Here is a 22,611-nt window from a genome sequence, read left to right as displayed (position 1 = left end):
GTCTGGGGGCTGGGGATGTGGCTCAAGCGGTAGCGCGCTCGCCTGGCATGCGTGCGGCCCGGGTTCGATCCTCAGCGCCACATACCAACAAAGATGTTGTGTCTGCCGAGAACTAAAAAATAAATATTAAAAATTCTCTCTCTCTCCTCTCTCCTCTCTCACTCTCTCTTTAAAAAAAAAAAAAATAAATAAAAAAATAAAAACACTTGTCTAACCTGATAGATTTGGTGGTCAGTATGTTCAAATTATAAAAACTAATACAATATGTGGAATTACTTCAGTTGTCACAATAAATGAAATAAAGGCTTTCTTGTGCGAAGGAAACATATTAAAAACAGCCTACTAGGGCTAAGGGTACAGCACCTGTTTGACACGCATGAGGCCTTGAGCTTGATCCCCAGCATCACAAAACAACCAGCCTGGTATTACCAAGACCCATTTCCATGCTACTCTTATAAAATACAAACACAAAGAGACACACACACATAGACTTAGGAGTTGGGGTACTGACTAATGATAGAAAAGTTATTATTTTTATTTCAAACTGAGTTAGAAGCCTTGGGTCTTTACCCTGTTCTTCTTTCTGTGCTTACATACTTCTATGCAAAAGTTGAGTATTAAATATGTCATTCTAACAAGCTCTTCTTGGAAATTAAATCAAACATTATAGCTCTATTAGTAGTAGTAGTAGTAGTAGTAATGCTGGGGAATGAACCTAGGGCCTCACACATGCTAATAGTAACCACATGTTCTACCACTGAGCTAAATGTTCTTTTTAATGGCTATAAATATCCTGTGGCATAGTCATAACCTATTAATATATGCTTAGATATATGTCCTTACCTAGCAGCCCCCCCCCACCATGGGCTATAACTCAACCCAGGAATTCCTGGGTTAAAGGGTATATATATAACACTTTCTTTTTGGTGGTAATGGGAACTGAACCTAGCTCTACCACTGAGCTATATCCCTAGTTTTTTTTTTTTTTTGGGGGGGTGGGGGGGGAATGGTGGTGGTGGTGGTACTGGGGATTGAATCCAGCGCCTGGGCATACAAGGCAAGCACTCTACCAACTGAGCTATATCTCCAGCCCTTTTTATCTTGAAATAGGGTCTCACCAGTTGCCCAAGCTTATCTGAGACTTGTGATCTTTTTGCCAAAACCTTCAGAGCAGCTGAGATTATGAAGAGTATCTATATGCTTTTAATTTTTATAGATAACATCCAACGACCTTTCACAATAGGCTACAAAATTCACATTTCCACCAGCAGTATATTAGAATATTCTTTCTAGATCTGGCAGATAAAAAGTATTACCTCACTTGTTAGGTCCCTACCACTTTATCATTTTTATGAACTGCTAAACTATACTCTTGATGCCTGTTATTCTTTTGGCTTACTCTTTCTTATTCATTTTTAGGAGCCTGTATAAAACAGACAACCTTTCATCTATTATGTAAATAGGTACAAGTTTTAAAAATTTGTCTTTTGACTGTTTGTGGTATCTTGAATAAAACAAAAGTTTTTTATTTTCAAATTAACAAATACACTGTCTTTTGTATAAAATACTTAATTAGACGTGGCATTTTAAAATGTATTCACTATCCAGAGCCTGCCAACGTTCTCCTTCTACTCACGTATTCTTACTCTTCTCACTAGTATGTGTCAGGTTTCTATTTTTCAATTGCCCCCATTTCCCCCAGAGCTTTTACTGCTTTGGATATACAGATTTTTTAATCATACTCCTTTACCTTGACAAATGTCTTTTGAAGCCAAACCAGCTTAAACTACTTACACCCTCAAAAAAGCATATGTATAAATGTACAAATACTACCTTTGAATGCAGCAGCAACTTTTACAGGAAGAAAAACAATATATTTAGGTCACTTAATTTGTATACCTGCCTTAGATAATAACCATCATTAACTGTGACCATCAACCTCCTTAAATAAAAGCTTTCTTGCAATGCCCCCCGCCACGGAATTGTATTCTTTCTCATGTTGCCAGCATACTCAACACAGACTTCTATTACAGAATCTTGGTATGGACCACCATGCCTAGTTGGTATAAAATCTTTTTTTGCTTTTCCTAAAGATAAATAGTGACACATGGAATCATGATACCCCAGTTTATGAAATGTTTAAATTATAGTTAATAGTAGTTTTCTTATTCTCTATTTTTCATCAAAATTTCACATACCTGGTCAGCTAACATAAGTACAGTTTTCATTGTGAACCTTCTTGAACAGAAATTGAAGAGGTCTTCAAGGCTGGGTCCCAGAAGATCCATGACTAGCACATTATAGTCTTTTTCCTGGCCATACCACCTAACAGAAGAAGAAAAGGAGAAGGGAGGATTACTATGATAACCCAATTACCGCTTAATATCATAAAACTTTAAAAAATTGCTAAACTTTAATATTAAGACAGTTATCCTTTTTTTTTTTCCTTCAAGGTAAACTCTCTATTCGGAACATGATCCCACTGATTAAATACTTTGTCTAACATAAAATAGAATAAGATTTTTTTTTTTTTGTCAAGTGACTCCAATGTCCTAAAGATAGGAAATGCATGAAGATATTAACAAATTCTTTTACTAGAGCAGCTGAATTCTATACTCACCTGCTGTCACTGATTCCTGTGACCTTGGTCAAGTTCCTTAATCTTACTAGACTTACTTCCAAAATAAGAAATGAAAACTAAATCAGTCATTCTAAAATTTTCCAGAAAATAAAAACCACTTTTTATTATTGTATTTTATTTTTTTAAATTTTGGGGGGTTGTAGATGGACACAATACCTTCACCTTATTTATTTATTTTTATATGGTGCTGAGGATCGAACCCAGTGCCTCCCACGTGCCAGGCAAGTGCTCTACCACTGAGCCAAAACCCCAGCCCCTAAAAATCACTTTTTAAACAACAAACTCCTGTATCATTTCCCACCAAACTGTGCTTATTACTTGTACTTTCTTTCAAGGATGACCACTGCTACTTTTATTTACCCAAGGACTGGGAATCACCACAGTAAGCGATTTCAAATTTTAACACTTATGAGTATCCTCCTCCTCCTCCTTTTTTTTTTTTTTTTTTGGTCACTGGGATTGAACTCAGGGGGCACTTGACCACTGAGCCACATCCCCAGCCCTCTTTTGTATTTTATTTAGAGACAGGGTCTTACTGAGTTGCTTAACACCTCGCTTTTAGTGAGGCTAACTTTGAACTCTCCATCCTCCTGCCTCAGCCTCCCAAACTGTTGGGATTACAGGTGTGTACCACAGCCTGGCTTGAACATCCATCTTTATTTTAAACTTAACCAGATAACAAATTCTTCTTGGAAAAAAAAATTAGACAATATTTAGGATGTATAAGCAAAAAAGAACAAGCGATCTTAAAGCTTAAAACTGGACTAGTTTCTTGTTAACTCCAGTAAAACAGATACAAGGGTTACCGTATTTGAAATTATAATTTAAAAATATCCATCAAAAGGGTAGAAATAGGCTTCTATTTTCCCCCTTCTTTTTCTTTTCCCTAGTACTGGGGATTGAACCCAGGGGTTCTGAGCCACATCCCCAGCCCTTTTCTTTTGAGAAAAGGGTCTCACTGAGACTGGTCTTGCACTTGTGATCCACCTTGTCACTGAGATTAGGGGTGTGTGCCACCATGCCTGGCTCTTTCTATGACTTTTACTTCAAGTGTAATACATATCAAGCGTGAGATATGGATAACCACCACACACACACAAAAAAAATCCATTTTATGCCCTTTTTGTAGAAAAAGATAAAGGAAAACAAGTCTGCTTAAACCTGTAGAGGTCTTGTCCATGTGCCTAAGGAAAAAAAACACCTGTGCCAACGTGACAGCACAGCATTGGTCTGTCATTTTTCTACTCCTTATTCTCCACACGGAAATTCAACACCCTTCATTTTCATTCAAACATTTACTTGTAGAAAGGTCACAGGACTTTTTGGGGTGGGAAACAGGGGACATAACACATGACAATATTTTAGGTAAATGATGAACAAAAATGTTGTGTTTTCCTTCCCTTTTCTTTTTTCTTTTATTTAATGGCAACAGCAAATCTATGCTAGAGTTGTCAGGAACTTGCTATTTTAAATGTCTAACATCACTGAGAACTACTACAGAATTTAAATAAAAATAAATCTAATTTACCTATTTTTTTGCGGGGGGTGGGGTGGGGTGGGGGGTGGGGTGGGGTGGACAGTACTAGGGATTGAACCAGGGCCTTGTGCACATGTTAGATAAGCAACCTACCATTGAGCTACATTCCCACTTCTTTTTATATATATTTTATTTTGAAACAAGGTCTCACTAAATTGCCCAGGCTGGCTTTGAACTTGTGATCCTCCAGCCTCAGCCTCCAGTAGCTAGGATTACAAGCATTTCCCACCACACCCGATTTTACCTAAGTTTTTAAGAAAAGGGAGAAAGAATAAAGGAAGCAAGGGGAAGGCATAAAAAGTCTAATAGGTCAAAAGAAAAGCACAAACCATCTCTCTCATCTATACCAGGAAAATGTCCATTGATGGCCCTGACATAAAAATAACAAGCAATTTTATAACCATTCATCTAAACCCAAATATGAACAGAAATTTAAAAAGATTTATACTTCATATTTTCATCAAATTAACATAACTCTAAAAGCCCCTTTTCATTTGGGTACTTTTCTTCTTACTAAAGTGTAAGGACTTTTAAAAAAAAGCTAAGATGGGTGGGGTAGCACGTGTCCGTACTCCCAGGTACTCTGGAGGATGAGGCAGGAGGATCCTAAATTTGAGGCCAGACTGGGAAATTTAGGGGATCCTATTTCAAAAAGAAACAGAAACAAACAAACAAAAGGGCAAATATCAAAAAAGCTCCAAAATAACTAGGTCTTTCGATCTACAAAGATTGGTACTTTAAACTCCTTAAAAGTGTGAGGCAGGTGTTTCTTCTATCTTTTATATTTCCTCTTGATTTCAAGGAATATAGCTTATTTCTCTAAAGCTAACACTTCATACCCTCCATCTGTGCTTTCCATCTGGACTAACCCATCAAGAACATTATTGCACACAGATTAGGAACCAGGGATGATCTGCTTATTCAAATCCTACTCATTTCTATCATCACCTCATGTTTTCCACTATTTTGAGAGCTTCTCATTGTTTTAACCCAACCTCCTAAAACGCCAGATACTAAAGAAATCTCCTTATGTAGCCTATCTCATACTGGTCTCCCATTTCACAGAACTTCCCTCATTCACCTCCTACTGCTTATATCCATATTCTAGCCCTCTGGCAATAAAATATCCTCTTTCTGTTACTTCAGTGTTTGGCAAACGGCTTACTATTCTGTTTCAGTTTTTAGCTGTCTTTATAGAACCTGAGTAATAAATAAGCACTAACATGACTGAGATCATTTAAATTTTGGACAATCTGAACTATATCACCACAAAAACCTCACTCTTATGCTCCACTTCCTAGGTGCCTACAAGTTATAGACTCAGCTTTACATTTAGATTTTTTTTAATGTTACATACATGATAAATTTGCTATTAAGTATGCTGTGGTAAAGTGATGTGCATATTGTATATACTTAGGTTATCCTTGAAGATTAAAAAAATTGCTGGATTTGGGGCTGGGGATGTGGCTCAAGGGCTGGGGATGTGGCTCAAGCGGTAGCGCGCTCGTCTGGCATGCGTGCGGCCCGGGTTCGATCCTCAGCACCACATACAAACAACGATGTTGTGTCCGCCGATAACTAAAAAATAAATATTGAAAAATTCTCTCTCTCTCTCTCCCTCTATCATTCTCTCTTAAAAAAAAAAAAAAATCTTCCAGTTTAAAAAAAAAAATTGCTGGATTTGTTTCTTATTTTTCCTAATAATTTAAAGTTAAAAAAATAAAACAAGATGTCCAGGGCTCTCATTTTCTGTTTCAAACCAACACCTTTAGACTTCAGTGTTACCTGAAGTTCACAATTTATACAACGTCATTATTTGCTTAGAGTACATAAAAATGGGTACATTAAAGTCTGAAGAATATGCTAATAAAAAGCAAGGACCATCTCTCTGTTCTCATATCCTTTTCTCTCACCCCACATCCAAACTACAATCTAAATTACAAATACACAAAAAACTCAAACTTAAGATAATACCATACTATGGGGCTCCCATAAAGGGATCAAATAGTTTGAGGCTATTTATAGAATTATTTTTTGGTACCAGCATGGGGGGTCAGGGTGGGAATTGTACACAGGGATTCCTACATGTTAGGCAAGTGCTCCACCAACCCAGCTGCATCCCTGGACCTGTTTATAAACTAAATGCAAGGTTAAAAAGATTTATATTTTATAAGTAACTAGGAGAACTATTAGGAGAGTTTGTAGCTGGGATACAATATTATAAGGGTTGGGGATGTTAACTATTAGGTGACAAGGTCCTGAATTCAATCCCCAACACCACATATATATATACAAAAGAAAAGTTGTATGATAGCTGAAGATTTCAACTTAAGAGTTTTTTGTTTTTCTGAGGAATCTCCTTATGAAAACGGAAATAGCAAATTACTGAAATCAAAGTACTTGAGGAATTCCAAGAAAAATAAATTGGTAGAATCCTTATACACCTCAGAATAAAGTACACAAATAAGTACTGATTCCATCACTATAACTAAGACACAAGTAACATCAAAAAAGTAATTATCTGTTTAATAGAGGTCCTCCTTTCAGAATATCAGTTTGACAGGGGCAGCTATTTTGTCTACTTCACAACCCTGTGTTCCCATCATTTACTGTTTTACATACATGAAATGGTTAGTTGTTAATAGGGAGTACCTGAGTTGTCAGAGGAAGAAAATGCAAGAAAAATAAAAATACTCCCTGAACTCAAGGTATAATATACTATCACTGGGAAGCATCTACTCATCTTTGATTAAAATAGGTCAAATAATTATAAAATTTAAGAGTGATAGTTTTAACCAAGTACAGCACATCAGCTCTTTTGGGAGGCCCTGGATCCAATCCCCAGTACTACTGTGTGGGGTGGGGTAGGGGGACGGGGCAGGACAGTTTTAACAAAGTTAAATAAAAAAAAAGAAAGTCTTTCCCTATGCTATTTATCTTTGTTATCTTTAGGTTATTAATGTCAGAAGCTTTATAAACCAAATAAAAAGTTTAAACACTGAATTAGTGTTATAATACATTCAATTTTTTATGACATCTACAAAGTATTCTCAAGACACTGTCTCTCAAACTAAGACTCTGGCCAATTCACCATCACCCAACCTTTATTACTTTTTATAGGGAGGTCAAATTCTTCCTTTAGAATGCTACCTGGTGCTGGGTGTGGTGGCACACACCTGTAATCCCAGCAGCTCAGGAGGCTAAGGGAGGCTGAGACAGGAGGATCATGAGTTCAAAGCCAGCCTCAACAATAGCGAGGTGCTAAATAATCAGTGAGACCCTGTCTCTAAACAAAATACAAGGGGCTGGGGATATACTTCAGTTGGTAGAGTGCTTGCCCTGAGTTTAATCCCTGGTCCCATAAATAAAAATAGGGCTGGAGGTATATGGCTCAGTGGTCCAGTGCCCTTGAGTTCAATCCCAGGTACAAAAGAAAAAACAAAAAACAAAAAAACCACCCCAGAATGCTATGCTACTGGCAACAGTTCCAGTTACATAGGTCTCTTCTCTGAATTCCTTTCAGTGTTCCTATACAATAATATTAATGTATAGCTTTTTAAAAATTTTTTTAATGGTGCTGGAGATCAAATTCATGACCTAATACATGACAGGCAAGTGTTATACCACTTAGCTACCTCCCCAGCCCTGTGTATGGTATTATTAATAGTATAATTTTACTATTCATAATACAGAGATATAGTGTCAAAAATCATAATCGTTCTTTCCATTTTTTTTCCTCCCACTACTGAGAATTGTACCCAGGAGCACTCCTACCATTGAGCCACAGCCACAACCCTTTTCAGCCTCCGGAGTCACTGGGATTGATTATAGGTGTGGGTCACTGAGCCTGACACCTTTGGCTTCTTATTATAATCATGCCATGTTGATTTCTTTTCTTTTTAAGATACTGGGGATGGAAACCAGGGAGTACTCTGCAACTAACTGAACTACATTCCTAGCCCTTTTTATTTTTATTTTGAGGCAGGGTCTTGCTAAATAGCAAAGGCTGGCCTGGAACCTGCAGTCCTCCTGCCTCATTCTTCTAAGTACCTGGGATTACATCTCTGTCTAGTTTTTTGTGTTTATTTTGGTGCTAACAATTCATTCTTCAGCAACAAAGAATGACATGCTGGCCTCATCTCCCTAAATCACCAGGTTTCTGGACCTCTTCTATTCTCAATTTAAACCTTTGAGCCTAAGCTGGACCTGGTGTGCATGCCTGCAATTCCAGCTACTCCAGAGGCCAACTCATACCAGCCAGGCAACTCTGTTCGACTTTGTCTCAGAACAACAAAAGGGCTGGGGATATGGCTCAGTGGTGAATGCTTGTCAGGTATGCATAAGACCCTGGTTAGATCCATTAAATAAGCAACAAATGAAAAGCCTGAAAAGTCACCAATCTTTCTGGTACTGCATTCATTTGTTGATTACTTCTGGAAGCTGTAGGCATTGATAAACTTGAATATTAGACAACTATTAGTACTTATGAAGCCCCCCTTACTGATATTCATCATGAAAGGGGCCAATAATGCAATTCAGGCTCAACTACATTTCGATTCATGGTAACTCTTCAACCCTTTTAAAGGAGAACCAGAACCAGACTAAATATGGGTTACTTCCTTCTGGCTTTAATTGTCTTCATAAACAAGGATGCTGCATAATTCTCACTGTCCTTAAACTTCCTTGCCCCTATTTGCTTCTTTAATTTGTGGCCTTTATTCAGTACATTTTGAATACAGACACCTGAAAATTTTTTTTAATATTTATTTTTTAGGTGTAGATGGACACAACACAATACCTTTATTTTTATGAGATGCTGAGGATCGATTTTATTATCTAAATACTAAATATGAATCCTCCTGCCATAGAAAATTGAGCATTAGGAGTGGGGTTGTGGCTTAATGGTACAGCACTTGTCTAGCATGTGTGGGCACTGAGTTCGATCCTCAGCACCACATAAGTAAATAAAGTTATTGTGCCCATCTACAACTAAAAAAAAGAAAGAAAGAAAATTGAGCACTAAGCCATTTCCTTCTCTTCCAGTTTCACGTTCAAAGTACAGTTCAGATTTTAAAAGATCAGTAACAATCTTTATTCATAATCCCTTGGATTCGATTTTAACACAATTTCTGTAAAAACAAAACCCCAAATTTGCAACTTTCACAAATATCTTTACGATGGTTTAGGAACCAAAATATTTTCACTAAGGAAAAAAAACACAAGGCTACTTAGCTACTCCAGGGTTGATGTATCAAATTTAATAAAGAAAGAACATAAATACAAAAACCACCATAGTTTTAGATATGGATGTACCTATCAAATTAAAAATAATATGATCAAGAAAGATTAGCTATTAATTCAATTTTTTATGTCATCAAACCTGTTTTGCCATTTTTTGTGTGAGTATGAGGACTAACTCTAGGCTTTAGTTACATTAGACAAGCACTCTACAACTGATCTACATTATCAGCCCCATTTTTTTCTTTTTTGGCAATAGAACGTTGCTATGTTGCTCAGCCTGGTCTTCAACTCCTAGGCTCAAGGGTGGTTCAATATTAAGAGTAGCCAGGGCTGGGGTTGAGGTTCAGTGATAGGGCACTTGCCTCATATGCCTGAGACACAGGGTTTGATCCTTAACACCACATTAAGAAAATAGATAAAATAAAGATATTGTGGCCATCTACAACTAAAAAAAATTAAGAGTAGCTGTACTCAAGGTGTCCTACCATGTGCCCAACTTCAACCCCCATACCCAGTTCCCCATATTGGGGACTGAACCCAGGGGTTCTATAACAAAGAGCTATATCACCAGTCTTTTTTTTTATATATATATTTTCATTTTAAGACAAGGTCTCACTAAGGTTGCCAAGGCTGGACTTGAACTTGCAATCTTCCTGCTTCAGACTCTCAAGTAGGTGGATTACAAGTAAGTGCCAGACTGGCTTCAACCTTTTAAAATTGACTCATTTCCCCATATCACTAATCTTACACCTAGGGGAGAGAATTAAAAAAGCATATAAGTAATATAAAATCCAACAAGTCTATGAAGGGAAAAGAAAATAAATATTAAAGCTAGGTGTGGTCTAATCTCCCAAGGGCTGGGGATGTAGTTCAGGGGTAGAACATTTGCCTAGCAAGTATGAGGCCCTGGATTCAATGCCCAGTACTGCCAAAACAACAACAAAAAACTCTCCCCAAAATACAAAACATAAAATTTCCTTTCACACATATCACTACCCACTAAAGACACTAGTCATTAACCATTCAATATTCATAATAGCTAACAAAACCAAATAATCTCTGCTTTTATTTTTTAATATTTATTTTTTAGTTATAGGTGGACACAATATCTTAATCTTATTTTTTTATGGTGCTGAGTATCGAACCCCATGCCTCATACATACTTAGGTGAGCACTCTACCTCTGAGCCACAACCCCAGCTCCCTGCTTTTATATACAGTACAGTGTGTATGTATGTATATAAGCAAACAAGTACCGGTCAGCTTTGCTTATGTTTCTTGTCCAGCTACTAGGAAGGTTGAGGCAGGAGGATCAATTAAACCCATGACTTGAGACCAGCCAGAGACTGTACCCCCACCTCCAAAATAAGAAAGCACACACAAGAACAGAAGGATGCAAAAATTATAAGACTTTAATTCCTCTGAAGAAGTAAGGCTGCTTCTTGAAGTACAGATGGAAGAGGAAAAGATGAAGGGGTGGGTAGCATTTAGGGGTTTGCCTGAAATTTGGATCTATTTTCAATGTATACTGAAAATAACCAGTAATAGGCAGGTACATAATATGCATAAGATGACCTTAGTTTCTTCTACACCAACTCATTTGTTGAAAACCTGGTTTATTGTCTTCCACAGCCCATTATCCTAACTGTTTTTATTTTTATTTTTTTTTGCTTTATTAACTTTGAATTATTAACTAAGGGATTGGGTTTTCACTTATATGCTAATTGCTCAGATCTAACCTCAGTTCTAATCTCTTGGGCTGAGATATTTTCGGTTTTCTGTTAACTAACTGCACAAGAGTTAAAATTGGGATATCATGTCACCTTAAATTCAATGTGTCCAAGTTCAAAATGATCTACTGTACTTCCAAAATATCAAAACTGGGCCTCCTTCCTGACTTCTTAATTTAAACCACAAATTCTCAAGGCTTAAATGCTATCTATACTCCCACTTCTCAAAACAGAAAACATGATGCACATAAAAATGGTTGAGCATGGAAAGTCCTGGATTGAATGCCCAGCATCAAAGTAATAAAAATAAAATGGTTGAACATTTCCCCCACACTATATAAACTTGTTTGGCAAATCCTTTTAAAAGAGACTAAGTATTTGAGGTAAAAACTATCTGAAAAGTACATAGGACAAAATTAACTCAAACCCTCTGAATACAAAGAGAAAATGGTGAATTATTCTAAAGTTTGATATAATTTTTGTTTAAAAAGTACAGAAGAGCCAGGCTCGAAGGTGAACACATATAATCCCAGTGATTTGGGAGGCTAAAGCAGGAGGATCATAAATTGAGAGCATCCTCAGCAATTTAGTGAGGCCCTGAACAACTCAGTGAGGCCCTGTCCAAAAATAAAAATATAAAAAAAGCATATGGCTAAGTGGTTAAGCACTCCTGGGTTCAATGCCTGGCACCAAAAATAAATAAACAAACAAACAAGGTCTGGGCTGGGAAGATTACCTAAGATGTAGCAAAAGGGAAAATGGAAGAAGGAATAATCCCTATTTACAAAGAGTCAATATAATCTGGAAAATAAACAACACACAAAGCAATGAATATATGAATAATAAATAAATCCGGTAGGCATAGTGAAGCATGCCTATAACCCTAGTAACTTGCTGAGGATGAGTCAGAAGAACTGCAAGGGTGGGGGATATAGCTCAGTGGTAAAGTGCCTCTGGGTTAAATCTCCAGAATGCCCCCCCCACCACCACCACAACAAACAACCCCATACATCCTGTAAAAACCTGAATAATACAGAATTATGCAGTACTCATAAAAGTAAATTCTTCAGTGACCAAACAACTTAAAACTGGACAAGTAAAACAGCAGTTCAGTTTAAGGATGAGATGATAGGACTGGGAATATAGCTCAATTTTAGAGTGCCCCTGGGTTCAATACCCAGTACCAAAAAAAAAAAAAAAAAAAGGATCCAAACATCTTTCCTGATTTTCTGCAGGAGTCAAATTGACCACTACAATATGCCAGGTCCGTGGCAGATGCTCAAAATACAAGACTCACAAAAATTTTCTCCTAAGTGAAATGTATCCAGTATTAAGTGAAATGTATCTAGTATTTTCAATTTTGTCAGCACAGGGTAGATAGGCACTAGCACACACCCACAAAAACTGAATGAAAGAAGGTACTTGTTATTCCCTACATAGTACTGTACAAGATGTTATAAAATATGCTAAGTCCACAAAGACAGTCTTAACCATCAGTTTTCATTAAACATTTATGCAATAGGGATACAAAGTATTAATACTAGAAGGTTCAGAAATAGGAACACTAGGATTTTAACAAGTGGAGCTTGGTAGAAGACTAACTTCTATCAAATGTGAATGGCCATGGGGATGTGGCTCAAGTGGTAGCGCGCTCGCCTGGCATGCGTGCGGCCCGGGTTTGAGCCTCAGCACCACATACCAACAAAGATGTTGTGTCCGCCGAGAACTAAAAAATAAATATTAAAAATTCTCTCTCTCTCTCTCCTCTCTCACTCTCTCTTTAAAAAAAAAAAATGTGAATGGCCAAACATAAAACAACTCATCAATGGGGAAAAGCATACTGAAGAAATATAAAAGGGAAAAAAAATGGTATTCACGTAAAGTACGAACTTCAGTTTAATTAGATGCGCTTCATTATTTCAGTTGTTACCAAGGACAACATACTAGATACTTCTTATATAACTGAGACTTGAAAAATTTGAAAACTTAAAACCTACAAAAGTTTCATGCTATTACTTTCCAAAGTAGCTTTAAATTAGATCTCATACTTGATGTTCCATAAAAGTCAACATGGGGATAGAATAGTTTGGCAGTGTAGGGAAATATAACAAAGATGAAGTACTTAGAGTAACTTCCAGATTTTCTGAAATACAGACTAAGCACACTCCTAATTCTCAAATCCCAAATCTTCTGAGTGCCAACTTGATGCACATAGTCTCAGATTTCATAGCATTTACAATTTCCAAATCAGGGATATTCAACTACAAAAGTCTATGCAATATTACAAAATCTGGAAAAAAAAAATTCCGAAAATCTGAAACACTTCTGGTCCCAAGCATTTCAGATAAGGAATACTCAACCTAAACAGACTGACTTAATTTCAGAAGGTTCATTTGCAAATCTCTCCACAATATATTTAAGAATGACACAATTGCAACAAGGATGGTTTATACTATATATGCTTCAGCCACTGTTATCATCCCTTAAGAAAAATCCTTCAATACAGAAGTTGGTGATGGAAGCAACTTCATAATATTGCTGACCTAGAATCAAAAGAAATTTCAAAGGGCCAACGCTACTAACAGATGCTAATAGGTATGTAAGCATGAACATCCTCAATAATAAGTCTTCACTGTGAAGTTACAGGACATTTTAATGATACAGTGTCATCTTTACATCAGAATTCAAAGCTAAATGAACTAGTACAGCCACATTTCCACTTGATAATTGGCGGCTGGCCTATGAGGTTCAGCTTAATACTTCCGAAACAGAAGTATCAGGGTTGAAGAATATTCCTATTAGAAACTGAAGAAACGAAATTTAAATGTTATCTGGTACTTCTAAAATTTATTAAATGTAGCCGGATGTAGTGGCACACACCTGTAATCCCAGCAGCTTGTAAGGCTGAGGCAGGAGGATCGCAAATTCAAAGCCAGCCTCAGCAACTTAGCCAGACCCTAAGAAACTTAGTAAGACCCCGTCTCGAAAAATAAAAAGGCCTGTGGATGTGGCTGAGTGGTTAAGTACCCCTGGGTTCAATCCCTGGTGACCCCACCACAAAAAGAGGAGAGATGTAGCTCCAGGTAAAGACAGGATTGATGACAATGGGCAGAGGCAACAATTAATGCACAAAATATGGTATAGTACATCGGTTCCTGAACTTTGCTGTGTATCAGAAACACTGGGGAATTTTAAAAAATCGTGATACCTAGGCCATACCCCAAGACAATTAAATAAAAACATCAGGTTTAGCAATGAGTCTCTTCTTTTTGGTAGTACCAGGGATGGAACAGAGCCTCCTACATACTAGGCAAGTGCTCTACCAATGAACTACATCCCCAACCCCATATTTAGGGATATTCTTTTGGGAAGAACATTTGGGAAGCCTGGTTCTATTCAAAGAAGGAACAATATATATTCAAATAATGTATTAGCTGTATGACTTTATACAAATTAACTACTGACAAACTGTATATAAAACTCCAAATTTACAGGATTGTTGTAATTATTAAAAGATAATCACAGACAATGCCCAAATGTTTAACTTTTTTCCCTCTTCATGTGTAGAAGGGAAAAAATTAGCCATATTGGTTTCAAACAATTACTCCCTTATTTCAACAGTACTTACCAATGTTACATGTAAATCACAGGCAATCGTACCTCAAAGAACAAATTACTGCAGAGAATAGAAGAGGCATCTTCCAGGCATACTGATTCTTTCAATCTACATAATGCATTTAAAAACTCTTCAGGACCATGGTCATTGTAAAAAATCCCTTTTCTAAATTAAAGTCAACTTTAAAAATTATGGAATTCATTCTAGGTTGAGATCTATGATATGACAGAACCCTAACATGAATTATCTCAGTATAAAGAAAGCTTTTTCCATTTCCCTTTAATATTACCAATGAACATTCACTGCTGCAGCCACCAAAATCACTTGAATATTTTGTTAGGTAAATATAATAGTGTACTGCACAATGATAAATCCAGAATGTATAACTATGATCTAAAAATCCACCTTTTCTTAAAAAAATAATGTCATTATAGAATATAGCTTACAAAGAATCCAAGCGTGTGTGTGCATGAGCGCAAAGAAAAATTTTTCCTTATCTCAAGAGGGGTGTGTGTTACATGACTATACATTTGCCAAAACTGATCCAAACACACATTAAGATGTATGCATTTTGCTGTACATAAATTTAACTGTTTAAGACATGCATCAGTTTGTGTTATGTTAATATTGGTAATCCAAAATATTAAGAGCTATCTAAACAAATAGCCAACAAAAAGCTTCATTTTGTTATTGGAAACAAAAATAGTTAACCAAATCGAACATCAGCAGGGCAGTGGCGCATTCCTGTAATCCCAGTGACTTTGGAGGACGATGTCAAGTTCAAGACCAGCTTTAGCAACTTAGTGAGACTGTCTCAGATAAAAAGCAAAAAAGGGCTGGGGGTGTAGTTCAGTGGTAGAGCACCCTGGTTTAATGACCAGTACCATAAATAAAACGAAAATAGAAAATAAAAAGGGTGGCATCATTTTAACTAGGTATTCACTCACTCAAAAGCTAGCAAGGTATTCACATAAACTTCTGTTAAACTCAAGGACTTTAAAGACTTTAAAGACTCAATTCTGACCTTCAAATTGTTAACCCTCTCTGTTAACAATTTTGGTGGGGTGGGGGTTGCTGGAGATTGAACCTAGGGCCTCTCACATGCTAAGTATGTGTTCTACCACTAAGCTACAGTCCCCAGTCCAGGTCACTTATTTTATAGAAGAGATTTTCAGATTTTCTAAATGAAGCTAAATGTCATAATAAAGCTAAGTGGTGCTCCTCGAATCAAATGAAAAGGTATACCTTTTCATTTGATTCGAGGAGCACCACTTAGCTTTATTATGTGACCTTGACAAAGGTGGTAATGGCTTTCAGAAGAACTAGAAGTTAGTAGATTCTAGTACTCCTCTGAGACTCAACAGTCTAATTTGTATGATCAGGAATTGGGCTACATACACCTCTCAGGTTTCATTCAACTCAAAAATGCTACTACCTAGCATTATAACATTATTTCGTAGACTAATAATATCAATTGAACACGTTTCTAGTATTCCACGATTTCAGTTACGCTAATAATTACATCTTTCATTCATCTAATGATCTTTAACAAATATCAGTAAAGACATACCCAATGCAGTTGTCATTTTTTTGTTCTCTAACGGCACTGCAATCTTATTCATGGGATATGTATTCAATGCCGAAAAGATAAGATTAAAATTTAAGCTGATATTGTTTTATTTTTGATAATAGAGATTGAACCTATGGGAGCTTAACCACTGGGCCATATTCCCAGTTCTTTTTTTTAAATTTTGAGATGGGGTCTCACCAAGTTGCTTAGGGCCTTGCTCAGTTGCTAAGGTTGATTTTGAGTTGAACATGTGATCCTCCTGCCTCAGCCTTCCCAGCACTAAGTTTATAGGTCTGTGACACCTCGTGTGGCTACAATTTAAGCTGATTTTTAACACTAAAGAAAGAATTAATCATTAGTTCATAATTATCTCCAGAATATCAGACATTTGGACAGAGAAAGCAAAAAATGTGCATAAAAAGCATAATGGTCAGGGCTGGGGTTGTGGCTCAGCGGCAGAGAGCTTGCCTAGCACTTGGAGGCCCTGGGTTCGATCCTCAGCAACACATAAACATAAATAAATAAAGATATCATGTACACACACACACACACACACACACACACACACACACATTTTTTAAAGTATAATGTTCAAGTGGGGCAGTACACACCTGTAATTTCAGCTACTTGGGAGGTTGAAGCAGGATCCCAAGTATGAGACCAGCCTCAGTAACTTAGTGAGACCCCCAGTTCGAAAGAAAAAATAAAAAGGACAAGGGATGTTGCTAAATGATAGAGCACCCTCGGGTTCAATCCCCAGTACTAAAAACAAAACGAAAAATACAAGGCAAGAGCAAGTCTCCTATGTCCCACCCATCTTCTTTATATGATTTCCCTATAAAAGTATATTCCACTATTTTACTTCATTTTTAGTCTATGGTTTACTTGAAGCTGATGATATCTTCAAGTCTTCTGTGGTACTTATTCCCAAAATTTAAAGTTAGGTGTAATGGCACAAACCTATAATCCCAGAGACTCAGAAGGCTGAGGCAAGAGGATTGAAAGTTAGAAGCCAACCTGGGCAACTTGGTGAAACCCTGCGTCAACAGAAAATGAAATGAGCCGGGTGTGGTGAGGCACACCTCACCAGCTCAGGAGGCTGAGGCAGGAGTATCCCAAATTCAAAAGCTAGCCGCAGCAAGACCCTGTCTCAAAAGTATAAAAGTGGTAGGGATGTAGCTGGTGGTTAAGCACCTCTGGATTCAATCCCCATGAACCAAATAAAATCAAATAAAATGTCTGAGAATGGAGAGCACTCCCAGGTTCAATTCCCAGTACCAAGGGCAAGGCAGTTAGGATATCTAGATAAAACATCAAACTGAAGAAATGCTTTCTAGCTACTATCTTCTAAAAACAAGTCTAAAAGAAATGCCAGAATTAAAAGGTTTAAGAGAAACTAAGCAGGAAACATTTACTTAGGTAGGAATCCATCAGTCAAATAAAACCAAAAACTCAGCATGCAAAAGCCAGTAGAAATCCTTCCCCCCCCCAGTGGGAGGGTAGAAGCCCCCAACCTGGGGATCATAGGTGTTAGAAGAAAGTTACAAAGAACAAAAATCCTTTCTATTCAGCACTTTGCTTTCTCACCCCAACAAAAATAGAAAATTACTAAATTAGTAAAAATATTTATTTTATAAAGATGAGGAAACTGAGAGGTTCATAGGCGTTAAAGGACCGAATGATCCTAGATCACCAGTCAATACCACTGAAAACCAACTGCCTAAATAAGCACTCTTTTCTGCTTATCTTAATTGTTTCTTTAAAGAACATGTTAATTCATTTCTGTGTGGCAAAAAGGAGGACTGTAACAGAAACTCAGTAATTTAAGTCATTTCCTGATGTCAATTCACAAGGTGCCAAGGATTTAGTTTAAAAACTAAGAGACTGGATTGCCAGGCTTCAACTTAACCATAGGTTCCTCAAATTACACAGTAAGATTCTGATTAGGCAGACCAGCTAGGTAGACAAGGTAATTTTGAGGATTTGTTTTAAGATATCCCTAAGTATCTTAAAGCAAATCCACAGACCAATAACGTGTACTGTGTATGAGTATGAGAGACTACAAGACTAAATGGGTATGAGAGATGTGTGCAAATAAAGGGTAAATCTAAATTTTTACAATTAGTGTTTACCAGTCTAAAACAATGGATAAGGGATTATCTTATTTAATCTAGATAAAACTAAAAGCCAACTTAATTCAATATTTACCAAGTAAATATTTATTAAGTATATACAGACACAGGAATTGTGGGAAACAAGCTAAACTAGGAGGATGGGAAGATGCTGCTATCTAAACAAAGAACATTAATATAAATATTTTTTATGTATCAGTGAAAACTGATGTTCTTTCAGACTTTAACACCAATGAACCAGAGCTGAGTATTGTGGCACACATATGGAATACCAGTGACATGGGAGGCTGATGCAGGAGGTTCCCAAGTTTGAGGCCAGCCTCAGCCACTTAGCAAGACCATGTATTAAAGTTAAAAAAAAAAAAAGAAAAAGGCTGAAGATATAGCTCAGAGGTAGAATGCTCCTGGGTTTGATCCTTAATACCACATAGACAGATTATAAATAAACAAAACAAATTCAATGAACCAACTTTGTTTTTATGTACCTGTCCCTAGCATTCTTGAAACAAATGTATGCTTTCCCTGCTTCTATCCAATTATACATTCTACCTTAGAGACTACTCCCAGAAGCCATATATTAGTCTTGGTTGTCCTCCCCAACCAGTTCACCAACCTTTTTTCCTTAGAGCCAGACCCTGAAATCCCATCTCCCCTCCCAGAAAGCCTTAATTTGAAAGCCAGATTCATCTATTTGGCCCCACCCACAGGCAGCCTGTAACTACCATAACCCTCTCTGTACCCACCATCTTACAACAGGCACCTATTAGCTTGCTCACAAGTTAATTTCATTTATTAATGTACTTATTCAATGTATTACTCATTTCCCTTATTGGCTTGTACCTGCTTTATCCTTAAATGAAAGATATCATATAAAATAGCATGTTCTTAACTTGGGTTTAGGAAAGAAAAGTCAACATGCTTAATGATTTTTGAAAATCATTTCAAATACATTAAATTCAACTTGGTTTGTGAAATTTAAAAATCTCCCACTCCACAAATCTCAAAAGTGTTATACTAAGCAAAAGATGCCAGATACAAATGACCTCATAGTGTACGATTCCATTTGTTAAGAAATTCTAGGAAAAAACAAGTGGTGGAAAGCAAACCAGTGGGGGTTAGAGGCCATTTTTTTCCACACAGGTTTTTAAAGTGATGAGACACATTGAAAAATCTCAAATCCAGATCATCTCAAATTTCACATCAACCTTTGCTACATAAGATAAACCTGGAATTTTCTTCCAAGGAATTCATTTCATCAATTTTCCATTAAAAATGTCATATCTTCACTGGATTTTTTTTAAGTATAATGTTAGTTTGGTTGTTCCCAAATCAGAATTAATGTATGTAACCCAGTACTTAAATTAAGACTTAAAAAAAAATAGAAACGAGAATGGAAAAGGATACAGAAAATCTTCCATTTAATTCTCTATTATTCAGCATCTTTTTGCAAATGTTATTTTTCATTAGTGGAATACAGCTCATCTTAAACCACATTTTAGTTACTATTCTATAGAGGGTTATTTAATCTCAAACTAAAAAGAATTACTCTAAAACCCTTAGAGGTTAACTATTTGAAAGAACACAATGTATTTTAAAAACCTAGTCATCTTTTATTTGATTATTATTTCTATTTGCTTTCACCAATATCCCATCCTCCAAAGGCCAACAATGTCCTTGAAGTTTTGTTGACAAAATAACTCAACAGGTTAAAATTACTTACCAAATTGTGGGTAAGTGAAGCTTTCTTTTAACACAACTGACAATTTATTTCAACACGGTTGGTGCTGCTCAGACTGCCATTGCCATTACCCATAAAAAATTTAGTACAAACTGAAATGTGCCAAACACTATCATTCACAAAAGAAAGGGTAATAAACATCTCTGAGAATTTCTACACAGTATAACTTAACAATGTCATGTCGCATCTGCGCAGAGATTACAAACATACTGTCATTCTGTTATCTCCTTCTTCGAACCCCACCGCCTCCTGAAGCTTTATTCTTGGCTTTACAATGGATTAATCCATTCAGGGCTGCTAACGGGGGATTCAAGAAGCATAACTTCTGAACTCAAAGTGAAAAAAGGGCAGTAATATGGGGTTGAGTCACGTCGTTCCGCCATTTTCTAAGCGGAGGAGGAAGACATGTTGGAACAAAAACACAACAAAAGAGCAGCCATTTCCCAAGCCAGCTCCAGTATCAACCCGAACTGGCTAAGCCCGATCATTTGGGCACCTTCAAATCCACTTCACTGGACAAACCTAAGAACATCAGAGGTGCCGCAGGAAAGAAAGCAGCAGTCAACCTCCCCCTGTAGGGATCAAAGCTGACCTGCACACGTAACTGCAGATGAAAGCCTCGGGAAGGGAAAAACGACGGGAGCTGAATGGACATGAGTGAAACCAACTGATATTTTCAACTCAGTGGGCGAACTGAAATTTACTCGTGATTACCGGGGATCTAGGGCTGTCAGGAAATCACCGACTACAGGGGGCTTGGGCTGGCCCCTTTCGTACTCGCTGGGCGGACCGCCTGTCTGACGGGTTCTTACCGTATGTGCGGGATGCCAACCCCACCTTGAAGAATCTTATAGAGTTTGCTCTCGTACAGCAACTGGGGATGCCTGGCCTTCTGAGACTCTAGCTTCACTGCCACTTCCTGCAGGGGAAAGAAGGGATGATGCTGTCAACATCCCTATGGATTCAGTGTCACTTGAGAAAGGAGAAGAGACATTAGCAAAGCTCCAAGTCGCTATTACTAGGACGAAGAGAAAGGCTGGGAGGGGAAAGTTCCCTTTGTAATTATAAAACGGGGCAGCCAGCCTCAAAGGCCTCTTCAGGGGGTAGTGACGAAATCCGCACGTCCTCTAAAGTGCAGGAAAACGATTCATCCAGAAAACAGGCAACCTCTGAACGTAATGAGAGGTTTTGATGGAACCAGGCGATCGGAAACTGCACTCATTGGAACATGAACCCCAGTACAATTACATACAGAAAACACAAAAGAGAAACAGGGACCTCAGGCTTCTGCCCTTCTCACCTTAAGCACGATTAAAAAAAAAAAAAACAAAACAAAGTTTGACCAAAGGACATTTGTAACAAGCTGAGAAACTTCCCAGTCTAGCCAACCTCTATCGGGTTCTTTTCCTTTTAGGGAAGAAAGCGGGGGAGGCTCCTACACCAGGAAATCTGGTTTCCCTCTGGATTCCCCGGTGCGTGCGTGCGGTAGGAAGAGGCCCGAGCAGTTTGGGGTTCGGGGAGGGGGGAGCGCAGCGTTGGATGAACCCCACCCTGGGTGATTACCTCGCCGTTGGTGATGTTAATCGCCAGATAAATGTCCCCGAAGGAGCCAGACCCGATCTTCCGTACCAGTTTATATTTCCCTCCGACAATGAATTCGGCCTTGGAGCCGCTGCTGCTCGCCATCCTGAGAAACGAAGATGGAGGCTGGGGCCAAGCCCCGACACCTCTGAGGGGAGGACGGAGGCCTCGGGGGCTCGTCCGCCGGGCAAGGCTGCGGAGGGCGGCAGGAAGTGAAAATCGGAGGTTTTTCCCGGTGTACAGGGCCCAGAATCGGCCAAGGGAAACCCGATCACCGCCAATCAGTCAGGTTTCTTTTAGCCAGGCCGCAATTTTTGAGTGGTTTTCGCGGTTACTTAGGCTAGGCCACTTGTTTCTGGGAGGTCGCCGCTGCCGAGTTTTCACGGCGACGTCGCGGGCTGGAAAAGGGGCACGGTGAGTTAGGACGGTGATACCGCTGCCACCACTGCCGCCGGCTCCGGCCCAGGGGGACCCCTGTCACTCCGCCGACGCCGCCATCTTGTTACTCCAGCTCCAGCCAACACAAAATGCCCCCAGTCCCCGGGAGCCGCTTCTTCACGGCGCAGAGCACTCTGGGAAAGGGATCTCGGGCTCTAGACCCGAAGGGTCGGCAGTGAGAGGAGGGCGGAACCGGATCCGTGAGAGTCGCGGCCCACGCTCCAAGCGTCATCGCGTCACCACACTGCTGCGCATGCGCACTGCAACGCCTGCTGCCTGCGCAAGCGTGGCGTGGCTTGTCCTCACCCCCGCTCCGGGCTCTCTTCCACTTCCTGTCGTCGACAGTTCTATTGGTATCTGTTAGTCACTTCGGACCCGCCCGCTCTCT

The 22,611-nt window shown here is 38.4% G+C and overlaps 1 protein-coding gene across 3 annotated transcripts in view; it reads right to left on the bottom strand.

Moving 5' to 3' along the window:
• CSNK1A1 (casein kinase 1 alpha 1) overlaps nt 1–22,394 on the bottom strand; it is a 42,372-nt gene extending 19,978 nt beyond the window's left edge. Inside the window, exons 1-3 of one of the 3 annotated variants that reach the window (XM_081303393.1) lie at nt 21,768–22,394; nt 21,017–21,123; nt 2,199–2,325 (exon numbers count right to left, since the gene is read on the bottom strand). In XM_081303393.1, coding sequence (XP_081159519.1) covers nt 2,199–2,325; nt 21,017–21,123; nt 21,768–21,890 — 357 coding nt within the window. In that variant the 5' untranslated portion in view covers nt 21,891–22,394. The remainder of the gene's footprint in view (nt 1–2,198; nt 2,326–21,016; nt 21,124–21,767) is intronic. The other 2 variants (XM_081303394.1, XM_081303395.1) reach the window with 2 other exon arrangements.
• Between the last annotated feature and the right edge of the window lie 217 nt (nt 22,395–22,611).

Source organism: Spermophilus citellus, assembly GCF_964194105.1.
Source record: "Spermophilus citellus genome assembly, chromosome: 1".
NCBI lineage: Eukaryota > Metazoa > Chordata > Mammalia > Rodentia > Sciuridae > Spermophilus > Spermophilus citellus.
Note: the sequence above shows the minus strand (reverse complement) of the source record. Positions and strands in the feature narration are given on the sequence as shown.